The 16,219-nt window shown below is 50.1% G+C and overlaps 1 protein-coding gene across 2 annotated transcripts in view; it reads right to left on the bottom strand.

Annotated features, from left to right (window-relative positions):
- Nucleotides 1-14,209, bottom strand: part of LOC142922687 (dual specificity tyrosine-phosphorylation-regulated kinase 4-like) — a 100,201-nt gene extending 85,992 nt beyond the window's left edge. For both annotated transcript variants that reach the window (XM_076063515.1, XM_076063514.1), the window contains exons 1-3: nt 13,828-14,209; nt 9,372-9,518; nt 8,765-8,903 (exon numbers count right to left, since the gene is read on the bottom strand). In XM_076063515.1, the coding sequence (XP_075919630.1) occupies nt 8,765-8,903; nt 9,372-9,518; nt 13,828-13,862 (321 nt within the window). In that variant the 5' untranslated portion in view covers nt 13,863-14,209. The remainder of the gene's footprint in view (nt 1-8,764; nt 8,904-9,371; nt 9,519-13,827) is intronic.
- Between the last annotated feature and the right edge of the window lie 2,010 nt (nt 14,210-16,219).

Genomic DNA, 16,219 nt, shown 5'->3' with positions numbered 1-16,219 from the left:
TGGCATCTACATCTACAGAAAGTGAAGAACCAGTGGCATCTACATCTGCAGAACGTGAAGAACCAATGGCATATTCGTCTACAGAATGTGAAGGACCAGTGGCATCTACATCTACAGAACGTGAAGAACCAGTGGCATCTACATCTACAGAAAGTGAAGAACCAGTGGCATCTACATCTAAAGAAAGTGAAGAACCAGTGGCATCTACGTCTACAGAACGTGAAGGACCAGTGGCATCTGCATCTACAGAATGTGAAGAAGCAGTGGCATCTAAATCTACAGAAAGTGAAGAACCAGTGGCATCTACATCTGTAGAACGTGATGAACCAGTGGCATCTACATCTACAGAACGTGAAGAACCAGTGGTATCTTCATCTACATAACGTGAAGAACCAGTGGCATATACATCTGCAGAACGTGAAGACCCAGTGGCATTTACATCTACAGAACATGAAGAACCAGTGGCATCTTCGTCTACAGAACGTGAAGGAACAGTGGCATCTACATCTGCAGAACATGAAGAACCAGTGGCATCTACATCTACAGAACGTGAAGAACCAGTGGCATCTACTTCTGCAGAACGTGAAGAACCAGTGACATCTACATCTACAGAACGTGAAAAACCAGTGGAATCTGCATCGACAGAACGTGAAGGACCAGTGGCATATACATTTACAGAAAGTGAAAAACCAATGGCGTCTACATCTGAAGAACATGAAGAACCAGTGGCATCTATATCTGTAGAACGTGAAGAACCAGTGGCATCTGTGTCTACAGAACGTGAAGGACCAGTGGCATCTACATCTGCAGAACGTGAAGAACCAGTGGGATCTACATCTGTAGAACGTGACGAACCGTTGGCATCTACATCTGCAGGACGTGAAGAACCAGTGGCATCTACATCTACAGAACGTGGAGAACCAGTGGCATCTACATCTGCAGAACGTGAAGAACCAGTGGCATCTACATCTACGGAACGTGAGGGACCAGTGGCATCTACATCTACAGAACGTGAAGAACCAGTGGCGTCTACATCTACAGAACGTGAAGACCCAGTGACATCTACATCTAAAGAACGTGAAGAACCAGTGGCATCTACGTCTACAGAATGTGAAGGACCAGTGGCATCTACTTCTACAGAACGCGAAAAACCAGTGACATCTATATCTCCAGAACGTGAAGAACCAGTGGCATCTACATATGTAGAACTTGACGAACCAGTGACATCTACATCTACAGAACGTGAAGAACCAGTGGCATATTCGTCTACAGAATGTGAAGGACCAGTGGCATCTACATCTGTAGAACGTGACGAACCGTTGGCATCTACATCTGCAGGACGTGAAGAACCAGTGGCATCTACATCTACAGAACGTGGAGAACCAGTGGCATCTACATCTGCAGAACGTGAAGAACCAGTGGCATCTACATCTACGGAACGTGAGGGACCAGTGGCATCTACATCTACAGAACGTGAAGAACCAGTGGCGTCTACATCTACAGAACGTGAAGACCCAGTGACATCTATATCTCCAGAACGTGAAGAACCAGTGGCATCTACATCTGTAGAACTTGACGAACCAGTGACATCTACATCTACAGAACGTGAAGAACCAGTGGCATATTCGTCTACAGAATGTGAAGGACCAGTGGCATCTACATCTACAGAACGTGAAGAACCAGTGGCATCTACATCTACAGAAAGTGAATAACCAGTGGCATCTACGTCTACCGAACGTGAAGGACTAGTGGCATCTGCGTCTACAGAATGTGACGATCCAGTGGCTTCTACATCTACAGAATGTGAAGAAGCAGTGGCATTTAAATCTACAGAACGTGAAGAACCAGTGGCATCTACATCTGTAGAACGTGATGAACCAGTGGAATCTACATCTACAGAACGTGAAGAACCAGTGGCATCTTCATCTACATAACGTGAAGAACCAGTGGCATATACATCTGCAGAACGTGAAAAACCAGTGGCATCTACATCTACAGAACGTAAAGAACCAGTGGCATCTTCGTCTACAGAACGTGAATAACCAGTGGCATCTACATCTACAGAACGTGAAGAACCAGTGACATCTACATCTAAAGAACGCGAAGAACCAGTGGCATCTACATCTGTAAAACGTGACGAACCAGTGGCATCTACATCTGCAAAACGTGAAGAACCAGTGGCATCTACATCTACAGAACGTGAAGAACCAGTGGCATCTACATCTGGAGAACGTGAAGAACCAGTGGCATCTACATCTGTAGAACGTGACGAACCAGTGGCATCTACATCTACAGAACGTGAATAACCAGTGGCATCTACATCTACAGAACGTGAAGAACCAGTGGCATATACATCTGCAGAACGTGAAGAACCAGTAGCATCTACATCTGTAAAACGTGACGAACCAGTGGCATCTACATCTGCAAAACGTGAAGAACCAGTGGTATCTACATCTCCAGAACGTGAAGGACCAGTGGAATCTACATCTACAGAACGTGAAGAACCAGTGGCATCTACATCTGCAGAACGTTAAGAACCAGTGGCATCTACATCTGTAGAACGTGACGAACCGTTGGCATCTACATCTGCAGAACGTGAATAACCAGTGGCATCTACATCTAAAGAACTTGGAGAACCAGTGGCATCCACATCTGAAGAACGTGAAGAACCAGTGGCATCTACATCTACGGAACGTGAGGGACCAGTGGCATCTACATCTACAGAACGTGAAGAACCAGTGGCGTCTACATCTACAGAACGTGAAGAACCAGTGACATCTACATCTAAAGAACGTGAAGAACCAGTGGCATCTACGTCTACAGAATGTGAAGGACCAGTGGCATCTACTTCTACAGAACACGAAAAACCAGTGACATCTATATCTCCAGAACGTGAAGAACCAGTGGCATCTACATCTGTAGAACTTGACGAACCAGTGATATCTACAGAACGTGAAGAACCAGTGGCATATTCGTCTACAGAATGTGAAGGACCAGTGGCATCTACAACTACAGAATGTGAAGGACCAGTGGCATCTACGTCTACAGAAAGTGAAGAACCAGTGGCATCTACGTCTACAGAACGTGAAGGACTAGTGGCATCTGCGTCTACAGAATGTGACGAACCAGTGGCTTCTACATCTACAGAATGTGAAGAAGCAGTGGCATTTAAATCTACAGAACGTGAATAACCAGTGGCATCTACATCTGTAGAACGTGATGAACCAGTGGCATTTACATCTACAGAACGTGAATAACCAGTGGCATCTTCATCTACATAACGTGAAGAACCAGTGGCATATACATCTGCAGAACGTGAAAAACCAGTGGCATCTACATCTACAGAACGTAAAGAACCAGTGGCATTTTCGTCTACAGAACGTGAATAACCAGTGGCATCTACATCTACAGAACTTGAAGAACCAGTGGCATCTACATCTGCAGAACGTGAAGAACCAGTGGCATCTACATCTGTAAAACGTGACGAACCAGTGGCATCTACATCTGCAAAACGTGAAGAACCAGTGACATCTACATCTACAGAACGTGAAGAACCAGTGGCATCTACATCTGCAGAACGTGAAGAACCAGTGGCATCTACATCTGTATAACGTGACGAACCAGTGGCATCTACATCTACAGAACGTGAATAACCAGTGGCATCTACATCTACAGAACGGGAAGAACCAGTGGCATCTACATCTGCATAACGTGAAGAACCAGTAGCATCTACATCTGTAAAACGTGACGAACCAGTGGCATCTACATCTGCAAAACGTGAAGAACCAGTGGTATCTACATCTCCAGAACGTGAAGAACCAGTGGCGTCTACATCTACAGAACGTGAAGAACCAGTGACATCTACATTTAAAGAACGTGAAGAACCAGTGGCATCGACGTCTACAGAATGTGAAGGACCAGTGGCATCTACATCTACAGAACGCGAAAAACCAGTGACATCTATATCTCCAGAACGTGAAGAACCAGTGGCATCTACATCTGTAGAACTTGATGAACCTGTGACATCTACATCTGCAGAACGTGAAGAATCAATGGCATATTCGTCTACAGAATGTGAAGGACCAGTGGCATCTACATCTAAAGAACGTGAAGAACCAGTGGCATCTACATCTACAGAAAGTGAAGAACCAGTGGCATCTACATCTACAGAAAGTGAAGAACCAGTGGCATCTACGACTACAGAACGTGAAGGACCAGTGGCATCTGCGTCTACAGAATGTGAAGAACCAGTGGCATCTGCGTCTACAGAAAGTGACGAACCAGTGGCTTCTACATCTACAGAATGTGAAGAAGAAGTGGCATCTAAATCTACAGAACATGAAGAACCAGTGGCATCTACATCTGTAGAACGTGATGAACCAGTGGCGTCTACATCTACAGAACGTGAAGAACCAGTGGCATCTTCATCTACATAACGTGAAGAACCAGTGGCATATACATCTGCAGAACGTGAAAAACCAGTGGCATCTAAATCTACAGAACGTGAAGAACCAGTGGCATCTTCGTCTACAGAACGTGAAGGACCAGTGGCATCTACATCTGCAGAATGTGAAGAACCAGTGGCATCTACATCTTTCGAACGTGACGAACCAGTGGCATCTACATCTACAGAATGTGAAGGACCAGTGGCATCTACATCTACAGAACGCGAAAAACCAGTCACATCTATATCTCCAGAACGTGAAGAACCAGTGGCATCTACATCTGTAACCAGTGACATCTACATCTGCAGAACGTGAAGAAGCAATGGCATATTCGTCTCCAGAATGTGAAGGACCAGTGGCATCTACATCTACAGAACGTGAAGAACCAGTGGCATCTACATCTACAGAAAGTGAAGAACCAGTGGCATCTACATCAACAGAAAGTGAAGAACCAGTGGCATCTACATCTACAGAACGTGAAGAACCAGTGACATCTACAACTACAGAATGTGAAGAACCAGTGACATCTACATTTAAAGAACGTGAAGAACCAGTGGCATCGACGTCTACAGAATGTGAAGGACCAGTGGCATCTACATCTACAGAACGCGAAAAACCAGTGACATCTATATCTCCAGAACGTGAAGAACCAGTGGCATCTACATCTGTAGAACTTGATGAACCTGTGACATCTACATCTGCAGAACGTGAAGAATCAATGGCATATTCGTCTACAGAATGTGAAGGACCAGTGGCATCTACATCTAAAGAACGTGAAGAACCAGTGGCATCTACATCTACAGAAAGTGAAGAACCAGTGGCATCTACATCTACAGAAAGTGAAGAACCAGTGGCATCTACGTCTACAGAACGTGAAGGACCAGTGGCATCTGCGTCTACAGAATGTGAAGAACCAGTGGCATCTGCGTCTACAGAAAGTGACGAACCAGTGGCTTCTACATCTACAGAATGTGAAGAAGCAGTGGCATCTAAATCTACAGAACATGAAGAACCAGTGGCATCTACATCTGTAGAACGTGATGAACCAGTGGCGTTTACATCTACAGAACGTGAAGAACCAGTGGCATCTTCATCTACATAACGTGAAGAACCAGTGGCATATACATCTGCAGAACGTGAAAAACCAGTGGCATCTAAATCTACAGAACGTGAAGAACCAGTGGCATCTTCGTCTACAGAACGTGAAGGACCAGTGGCATCTACATCTGCAGAATGTGAAGAACCAGTGGCATCTACATCTTTCGAACGTGACGAACCAGTGGCATCTACATCTACAGAATGTGAAGGACCAGTGGCATCTACATCTACAGAACGCGAAAAACCAGTGACATCTATATCTCCAGAACGTGAAGAACCAGTGGCATCTACATCTGTAGAACTTGATGAACCTGTGACATCTACATCTGCAGAACGTGAAGAATCAATGGCATATTCGTCTACAGAATGTGAAGGACCAGTGGCATCTACATCTAAAGAACGTGAAGAACCAGTGGCATCTACATCTACAGAAAGTGAAGAACCAGTGGCATCTACATCTACAGAAAGTGAAGAACCAGTGGCATCTACGTCTACAGAACGTGAAGGACCAGTGGCATCTGCGTCTACAGAATGTGAAGAACCAGTGGCATCTGCGTCTACAGAAAGTGACGAACCAGTGGCTTCTACATCTACAGAATGTGAAGAAGCAGTGGCATCTAAATCTACAGAACATGAAGAACCAGTGGCATCTACATCTGTAGAACGTGATGAACCAGTGGCGTTTACATCTACAGAACGTGAAGAACCAGTGGCATCTTCATCTACATAACGTGAAGAACCAGTGGCATATACATCTGCAGAACGTGAAAAACCAGTGGCATCTAAATCTACAGAACGTGAAGAACCAGTGGCATCTTCGTCTACAGAACGTGAAGGACCAGTGGCATCTACATCTGCAGAATGTGAAGAACCAGTGGCATCTACATCTTTCGAACGTGACGAACCAGTGGCATCTACATCTACAGAATGTGAAGGACCAGTGGCATCTACATCTACAGAACGCGAAAAACCAGTGACATCTATATCTCCAGAACGTGAAGAACCAGTGGCATCTACATCTGTAACCAGTGACATCTACATCTGCAGAACGTGAAGAAGCAATGGCATATTCGTCTCCAGAATGTGAAGGACCAGTGGCATCTACATCTACAGAACGTGAAGAACCAGTGGCATCTACATCTACAGAAAGTGAAGAACCAGTGGCATCTACATCAACAGAAAGTGAAGAACCAGTGGCATCTACATCTACAGAACGTGAAGAACCAGTGACATCTACAACTACAGAATGTGAAGAACAGTGGCATCTGCGTCTACAGAACGTGAAGAACCAGTGGCATCTACATCTACAGAACGTGAAGGACCAGTGGCATCTACATCTACAGAACGTGAAGGACCAGTGGCATCTACATCTACAGAACGTGAAGGACCAGTGGCATCTACATCTACAGAGCGTGAAGAACCAGTGGCATCTACATCTGGAGAACGTGAAGGACCAGTGGCATCTACATCTACAGAACGCGAAAAACCAGTGACATCTATATCTCCAGAACGTGAAGAACCAGTGGCATCTACATCTGTAACCAGTGACATCTACATCTGCAGAACGTGAAGAAGCAATGGCATATTCGTCTCCAGAATGTGAAGGACCAGTGGCATCTACATCTACAGAACGTGAAGAACCAGTGGCATCTACATCTACAGAAAGTGAAGAACCAGTGGCATCTACATCAACAGAAAGTGAAGAACCAGTGGCATCTACATCTACAGAACGTGAAGAACCAGTGACATCTACAACTACAGAATGTGAAGAACCAGTGACATCTACATTTAAAGAACGTGAAGAACCAGTGGCATCGACGTCTACAGAATGTGAAGGACCAGTGGCATCTACATCTACAGAACGCGAAAAACCAGTGACATCTATATCTCCAGAACGTGAAGAACCAGTGGCATCTACATCTGTAGAACTTGATGAACCTGTGACATCTACATCTGCAGAACGTGAAGAATCAATGGCATATTCGTCTACAGAATGTGAAGGACCAGTGGCATCTACATCTAAAGAACGTGAAGAACCAGTGGCATCTACATCTACAGAAAGTGAAGAACCAGTGGCATCTACATCTACAGAAAGTGAAGAACCAGTGGCATCTACGTCTACAGAACGTGAAGGACCAGTGGCATCTGCGTCTACAGAATGTGAAGAACCAGTGGCATCTGCGTCTACAGAAAGTGACGAACCAGTGGCTTCTACATCTACAGAATGTGAAGAAGCAGTGGCATCTAAATCTACAGAACATGAAGAACCAGTGGCATCTACATCTGTAGAACGTGATGAACCAGTGGCGTCTACATCTACACAACGTGAAGAACCAGTGGCATCTTCATCTACATAACGTGAAGAACCAGTGGCATATACATCTGCAGAACGTGAAAAACCAGTGGCATCTAAATCTACAGAACGTGAAGAACCAGTGGCATCTTCGTCTACAGAACGTGAAGGACCAGTGGCATCTACATCTGCAGAATGTGAAGAACCAGTGGCATCTACATCTTTCGAACGTGACGAACCAGTGGCATCTACATCTACAGAATGTGAAGGACCAGTGGCATCTACATCTACAGAACGCGAAAAACCAGTGACATCTATATCTCCAGAACGTGAAGAACCAGTGGCATCTACATCTGTAACCAGTGACATCTACATCTGCAGAACGTGAAGAAGCAATGGCATATTCGTCTCCAGAATGTGAAGGACCAGTGGCATCTACATCTACAGAACGTGAAGAACCAGTGGCATCTACATCTACAGAAAGTGAAGAACCAGTGGCATCTACATCAACAGAAAGTGAAGAACCAGTGGCATCTACATCTACAGAACGTGAAGAACCAGTGACATCTACAACTACAGAATGTGAAGAACAGTGGCATCTGCGTCTACAGAACGTGAAGAACCAGTGGCATCTACATCTACAGAACGTGAAGGACCAGTGGCATCTACATCTACAGAACGTGAAGGACCAGTGGCATCTACATCTACAGAACGTGAAGGACCAGTGGCATCTACATCTACAGAGCGTGAAGAACCAGTGGCATCTACATCTGGAGAACGTGAAGGACCAGTGGCATCTACATCTACAGAACGTGAAGGACCAGTGGCATCTACATCTACAGAACGTGGAGGACCAGTTTCATCTACATCTGTCAGAGTGCCGAGCGTCGAAGCGAGCGTCCGCGCCCCCAGCCTGCCCTCCGCTCACCAGCTTTATGTCCCCGTGGACGATGCCCCGGGACTTGGCATAGGCGAGGAAGCGGAGGATGCCCCTGGTGTAGGCCCTCACGATGTCCTCGTCGATGTGCCCCTGCCCCATGTCTCTGAGCAGCCAATGGAGGTTCGTGCTGTGACGGGGAGACAGAGGCGTCAGCGATGCCCCTCTCTGTGGGTCTCTGTGGGTGGTGGTGTGGTGGTGGTGAGTGGGTGGTGATGGTGGTAGTGGTGATGGTGAGTGGTGGTGATGGTGGGTGAGTGAGTGGTGGTGGTAGTGGTGAGTGAGTGAGTGAGTGGTGGTGAGTGAGTAGGTGGTGGTGGTGGTGATGGTGGTGATGGTGGTAGTAGTGATGGTGAGTGAGTGGTGGTGCTGGTGGTAGTGGTGATGGTGAATGAGTGAGTGAGTGGTGGTGGTGTTGGTGGTAGTGGTGATGGTGAGTGAGTGAGTGGTGGTGCTGGTGGTAGTGGTGATGGTGAGTGAGTGAGTCGTGGTGGTAGCGGTGATGATGGTGGTAGTCGTGATGGTAAGTGAGTGGTGGTGATGGCGGTAGTGGTGATGGTGAGTGAGTGAGTGGTGCTGGTGCTGGTGCTGTTCGTACCTCAACAGCTCCATGACAAGGCATTTATGTCCTCGGAAGGAGAAAGTCTCCAGGACTCTGGCAACGTTGAAGTCCACGTCGCTACGGTGGCTCTGCAGCTCCATGGACATCTGCATCTCCCTCAGCTGGTTCTCCTCTTGCATGGAGCTGCGCGCGAGTGAGCGAGTGCACAGAGAGAGACACAGAGACAGAGAGACAGAGAGTTTAGACATAACGTAGAGGAGGGATGGTGGTGATGGTGGGGAAGGGTGGTGGTGGTGTGGGGGTGGTGGTGGTAGTAGTCGTGATGGTGGTGGTAGTGTGGGGGTGGTGGTGGTGGTAGTGTGATGGTGATGGTGGTGGTAGTGTGATGGTGATGATGGTGGTGGTGGTGGTAGTGTGATGGTGGTCCGGCAAAACAACCCCCTACCTCCGTGCGGTGCCGGACGGGCAACTCTGTCGTGGAGAGTGCTGTGGGGAGAGGTCCAATTTTGATTGGCTCCTCCCCTCATGGCATATGTGTCCACCACAGGGGCTAAACGGGGGCTCTGGACGGGTGCGAGGGGCTGGTAACCCCTCCACCTTCAATTAATTACCACTAAACCACGAGTTAAACTGAAATATGTAACTAATAAGCTTGTGCCGGAGGCCCCGGGGGGCCAGGCATCTATGACGTCTCCTGGCCAAACCCCAATTGGCGGAGCCAGGAGATTGAATATCTACCCTCGGGGCTCCTCCAGAAACAACGAAAAGTCATTACGGGTGGCCACGTGGAATGTTCGAACGCTCACTGCGGAGGAGAGGCTGCCACTCCTCTGTCGGGAGCTGGACCGGTACCGCCTGGATCTCTGTGGCATTCAGGAGGTCCGGTGGACCGGCTCTGGCTCCTGCCACCATGAGGGGTGGACAGTCCTCTACTCGGGGCAGCAGACTGCCAAACAACAGGGTGTGGCTCTTCTTTTGAACAAAAGAATGAAGGGGGCGTGGGAGCGTGGCGGTGAGGTGTGGGAAGCTGTAAGTCCCAGGCTACTTTGGGCTCGCCTTCCCATCAACCGGAGGCGAGGAATGGTGGTCGTCGTTACTTATGCCCCCATTGAAGATGAACATCCGTGGAGGGATGCAGGCAAAGCCGATGAGTCAGATGCCTTCTATGACCTCCTGTCGCAGGTGCTGGCTAAAGTGGCCCCTCGGGATAGAGTCATCATGCTGGGTGAATTCAATGCCCGAGTTGGTCATGATACTGGCACCTGGTCTGGAGTGATTGGAGGGCAGGGGCCAGATCAGCTCAATAACAACGGTAGGAGGCTGCTAGATTGTTGTGCAGCCCATGGGCTTGTAATTACCAACACGCTGTTCCGGCATCGGCGCATCCACACAACATCATGGATGCATGCCGGGTCCAAGCAAGAACATCTGCTGGACTACATAGTGACGGACAAGCGGATGCGAGCCCATGTCCTTGACACCAGGACCTACCGTGGAGCTGATCTGCCCCCTGACCATCGACTAGTCATCTGTAAGATGCGCCTGCCATTCTTCCACTCCGATGGTGGGTATTCACCCAGGACCCCATTCCAACCTAAAGTGGCCTGGTCTCAGTTATCTGATGAAAGTTGCAAGCGAGAATTTCATCATCGCTTGCGGCTGGGATTGGCATCGTCCCTGACTCCTCCTGATGTCGAGGATAAATGGGCGAGGTTTAGGACTGTGACTCATGCAGCTGCAATGGCTGCTTTGGGTACGTGGTCCAGACCTCCCCAGAGACCCTGGCTGACAGAGGAGGTGTTCAGGATGGTTGAGAAAAAGCGACAGGCCCACTGTCATCGGCTACAGAATCCCACGTCAGAGAATGAGGAGGCTTACCGCAGCCTTCACTCGGAGGTTCGGAGAGCCGTGAGGCGCTGCAAGGATGGGTGGTGGTCGCGGGTTGCTGAGGAGATGGAGTCTGCCTCAGTGGCCCGTGATCACAAATCTCTATTTAACTCCATCAAAAAAGTAATCTGCAGCGCCACACCTATTACCATCATTAGGGGAAAAAACGGTGACCCAATCTCCAACCCCCAGGAACAGGTTTGCAGATTTGCTGAGCATTTCTGTGAGGTCCTGGGGGAGGGAAAATCCCTCAGCCAGGAAAACATTGTGGCACAAAGTGAGGATGACCCTGCTGAGACTGCGGTGCCTCAAATATTGGAAGAAGTCACCCCCTGTGAATGGCTGGCTGAGGTGCCATCTGTTGAGGAAGTACTGAAGGCAATCCGAAGTCTGAGACGAGGAAAGGCAGCGGGCAGAGATGATCTCCCAAGCGAAATGCTGAGGGAGGGCGGCGTTTGTGCACAGACTGCCCTATATGACATCATAACAACAGTCTGGACCACTGGACGGGTTCCGCAGGATTGGAAGGATGCCCTGGTGGTCCCCCTTTTTAAGAAGGGGGACCGCACAGACTGTAACAACTACAGGGGCATCTCACTCCTCAGTGTGCCGGGAAAGGTCCTGGCAAGGATTATTCAACATCGCCTTGCCAGGCACGCTGAGGAGAGGCTTGCGGAGTCCCAATGTGGTTTCAGGAAAGGGCGGTCCTGCACAGATGCCATATTTTCTGTCCGTCTGCTACAGCAGAGGTGTAGGGAATTCCAACAAGACCTACATCTCTGCTTTATTGACCTGGTCAAGGCCTATGATACCATCAGTAGGCCTGGGCTCTGGGTTGTTCTTCGTGCTTTTGGAGTACCTGACGCTCTGCTCACGATCATTAAGGACCTTCATGATGGTGAGCGGGCCCGGGTAAAACTACGTGGCCGGGAGTCAGAGCCATTCCCTGTTAACCTTGGGGTGCGACAGGGATGTCCTCTGGCTCCCCCATTATTTAACATCTATTCTGACCACGTAGTTCGTGAAGCCTGCAATAGCTGTACCGGGGGAATCTCCATATAGTACAGATATAATGGGAGGCTGATCGACGCCCGGGTGCGGTCAAGGGATGGCTCCCTATAGCTCAACCACGTTATGTATGCTGATGATTTGGTAATAGCTGCTCATTCAGAGGAGGAGTTGGAGACGCTGCTGCTGAGACAGGAGCGTGCCACTAAGAGGTGGGGCCTTACCATCAGCCCCACCAAAACTAGCACCTGCCTGGGTATTTTGTGCCATCGGACACTCCACCCCCACAACTCTCAATCGGTGATGGGGCAGTTGTGGAGAGAGTGGAGAGTTTCCCATACCTGGGCAGTGTGCTTATGACTGGCTCCAGTTTAACAGCAGAGGTCTCTCTCCGAATCAGTCGAGCGGCAATATATTTTCATCGGTTGCGTAACGCTGTGAGGAAGCTACCTGGTCTGTCGCTCCGCACTAAGCTTCAGGTCTTCTCAGCCACGGTCATTCCCTCCCTTCTCTATGCTTGCGAAACGTGGAACCCCTAATGGAACATCTTCGCCGGTTAGAAACATTTAGGCTGACCTGCCTACGATCCATCCTGGGTTTAACCAGACTGGATTGTGTGAGGAGCTCACAAATCCTTGAAAGATCTGGGCAAGGTCCCATCGGTGAGCTCCTCCGGCGGGGAAGGCTGCGATGGCTGGGTCATGCCGAAACAGCTTTTGTTCGGCCGGATTGAGGGGGCTAGGCGGGCGCGGCACGGGCTAGAGAAGAGATGGAGTGATGTGGTACAGGAGGACGTGGAGCTGAGTGGACTTGCCAATGACTGGTACCAGCGGTGTCAAGATCGGCCTCTGTGGAGGAGGCTCGTGAAGGACGCTACTGGGCAGTTGGAGGTAGTCGCCCTCCAACAACAACGGAGGACGGAGGAGCGACACTCAGAATAACGAGCGGAGTGCCGGGTGGCTAAAGCACAGCAGGTTGGCACAGTAGGGGGCAAAGGTGGTGCATCAGCCAGTCATCTCAGTCAGTCGACCCGTGGCACCTGGGTCTGCCCCGTGACCTCCTGCCAGCGGCGTTCGACACTTCACGTGGCCTCAGGGTGCACATAGCCTGGCACAAGCGTCGTGGTGACGTCACCGCCACTTAGTGGCGAATGGCGGTTGTTGTTGTTGTGATGGTGGTGGTGGTAGTGTGATGGTGGTAGTGTGGTGGTGGTAGTGAGAGAGGGGTGGTGGCAGTGGTCGTGATGGTGGTGGTAGTGTGATGGTGGTGGTGGTAGTGTGATGGTGGTGGTGATGGTGGTGGCAGTGGTCGTGATGGTGGTGGTAGCGAGAGAGGGGTGGTGGTAGTGTGATGGTGGTGATGGTGGTGGCAGTGGTGGTGGTGATGGGGGTGGCAGTGGTCGTGATGGTGGTGGGTGCTCGAGCGAGTCAAGTAAAGGATGTTTCAGCCATAGTTTGTTATTGTTGTCACTGTGAGTGTTAGCTCACAGTGACAACAGCAGTCCCATAGTTGGCCCATTGTTGTTGTTGACATCGTTGTTGTTGTTGGTGCTGCTGCTGCTGCTGTTGACTGCACCGCTGCACCAGGGCCCACTCACTTGGAGGGCGAGGCGAGGATCTTGAGCGCCACCATTGTCCGAGTCTTGTGGTCCAGACACTGCACCACCACGCCCTGTCCGCCATGCCCAATCGTCTCGTTCAGCTCGAAGCGGTAGTAGAAGTGCTCGTTCTGGACCTTGCAGGGGTCACGAGGGAGGTCACGCGGAGTGGTCAGGGTGAAGGTCAAAGTGGGGTCACGGGGAGGTCACGGAAAGCATCAGGGTGAAGGTCAAATTGGGGGTCTGTGTGTGTCTGTGTGTGTGGGGAGTGGTGGTGCAGCGGTTAGCGTTACGCTGCGTTATCAACCTGGCGACCCGGGGTTCGATTCCCACTCACGGCCAACACCAACAGTGACGATTATCTGAACCGGTCCCGGGCCTCCCCTAGGTCGACTCAGCCTCAAATGAGTAGCTGGTGCGGTGTGTAAACATCGCCACTGGGGAGACAAAGGCGGTCGGGCGTGGTGCTGGCCACCCACCCCCTCGTGTAACGTTCTGGCCTTCATAGGTGCTCGCTAACAGCACTTGCCCCTACAGTCTGTGAAGGCTATATAGGGGATCTTTGTCTTTGTCTTGTGTGTGAGTCTCACAGGGATGTAGTTGTGTGTGTGTCTGTGTGTGTCGGTGTGTGTCTGTGTGTGTCTGTGTGTGTCTGTGTGTGTGTCTGTGTGTGTGTGTCTGTGTGTGTGTGTCTGTGTCTGTGTGTGTCTGTGTGTGTCTGTGTCTGTGTGTATGTGTCTGTGTGTGTCTGTGTGTGTCTGTGTTTGTGTGTGTGGCTGTGTGAGTGTCTGTATGTGTCTGTGTGTGTCTGTGTGTATGTGTGTGTCTGTGTGTGTCTGTGTGTGTCTGTGTGTCTGTGTGTGTGAGTCTCACAAGGATGTAGTTGTGTGTGTCTGTGTGTGTGTGTCTGTGTATGTGTGTGTCTGTGTGTGTGTGTGTGACTGTGTGTGTGAGTGGGGAGCGGTAGTGTAGCGGTTAGCGCGCTGCGCTATGAACCTGGCGACCCGGGTTCGATTCCCGCTCACGGCCAACACCAGTGACGATTATCTGAACCGGTCCCGGGCCTCCCCTAGGTCGACTCAGCCTCAAATGAGTACCTGGTGCGGTGTGTAAACATTGCCACTAGGGAGCCAAAGGCGGTCGGGCGTGGTGCTGGCCACCCACCCCCTCGTGGACCGTTCCGGCCTTCATAGGTGCTCGCTAACAGCACTTGCCCCTACAGTCTGTTAAGGCTATATGGGGGATCTTTATCTTTATCTTTGTGTGACTGTGTGTGTGAGTCTCACAAGGATGTAGTTGTTATCGTCGTCGTCATATCCTCCATTGGCCACGCCCCCTCGGCTTTCCTCCTCCCCCTCGTCCAAAGTAAAAAACCAAACCGCGTCCATGGCGGCGAGCTCCAGCTTCTGGCGCTTCGTCAGGGAAGTCTTGAAGATACGCTGGATCGCTGCACACGTGACAACAACAACAACATCAGCCACAACAACTGAAGCTATCAACTTGTTTTGTATACACAAACCGCGCTATGCCCCCCCCCCCCCCAAAGTGGCTGGTGTCATCATCATCGTCGTCATCATCACCGTCGTCATCATCGTCATCATCATCATCGTTATCATCACGTGGCAGGCAAATGCTCTAAACGCATTTTTCTACAGACTCAAAGAGACCCACAGAGACTCATTGAGACCCACAGAGACCCACAGAGACTCATAGAGACCCACAGAGAGCCACAGAGACCCACTGACACCCACAGAGACTCACAGAGACTCACCAGAGACCTTTACTAATGCAGAGGAGTCAAATGGAAACGTGTCGTCAGGTGTGCCGTCCGGCGCGATGGCGTCACGAAACGTGACGTCATGCGCGCCGGGCGGCTCCATGACGTCACGTCTCCCCTTGGTATAAAAAGGGGAACCCCGTGACGTAGGCGGGGTCGTTGCTGGAGCCAGGGCTCGGAGTAGGGTGGAACGGGGGGAGCCAGGGGCAAGAGGGTAGGAGTAGGGGATAGCACAGCGTACAGGGCTGGAGGTGACCGCGCTCCTCGGTCGGCCGGGTTGGCTGAACCCACGGTCGGACGCAGAGGAGGCAGCACGGGGCAGCCGGCTGTGACGGGGGGGCTAGTGGGACGTAGCCCGGGACCCCTGGGGAAGTTGTTACACCCTCGTGTACTGTAATAAGCTTCGAGTAAACTTACGGCGAAAGCCCCTAAACCTCCGAGTCGTCGGGAACCCTTCAACGCTAATGTAGACCCACGTGGCGGTACAGGTTGCATCTACGAAAGTTAAACTTCTTTTTGGGTCTGGGTGTCTCTGTGGGTCTCTGTGTGTCTACGGGTGTATCTGTGTGTCTCTGTGTGTCTATGAGTGTCTATGGGTGTATGTGGGTGTCTATG

This window comes from Petromyzon marinus, unplaced genomic scaffold (genome assembly GCF_048934315.1).
Source record: "Petromyzon marinus isolate PM22_M1 ecotype Great Lakes invasive population unplaced genomic scaffold, UKy_Petmar_22M1.pri1.0 PM_Scaffold_14, whole genome shotgun sequence".
In the NCBI taxonomy this organism is placed as follows: Eukaryota; Metazoa; Chordata; class Hyperoartia; order Petromyzontiformes; family Petromyzontidae; genus Petromyzon; species Petromyzon marinus.
This window is presented reverse-complemented; position numbering and strand designations above follow the sequence as displayed.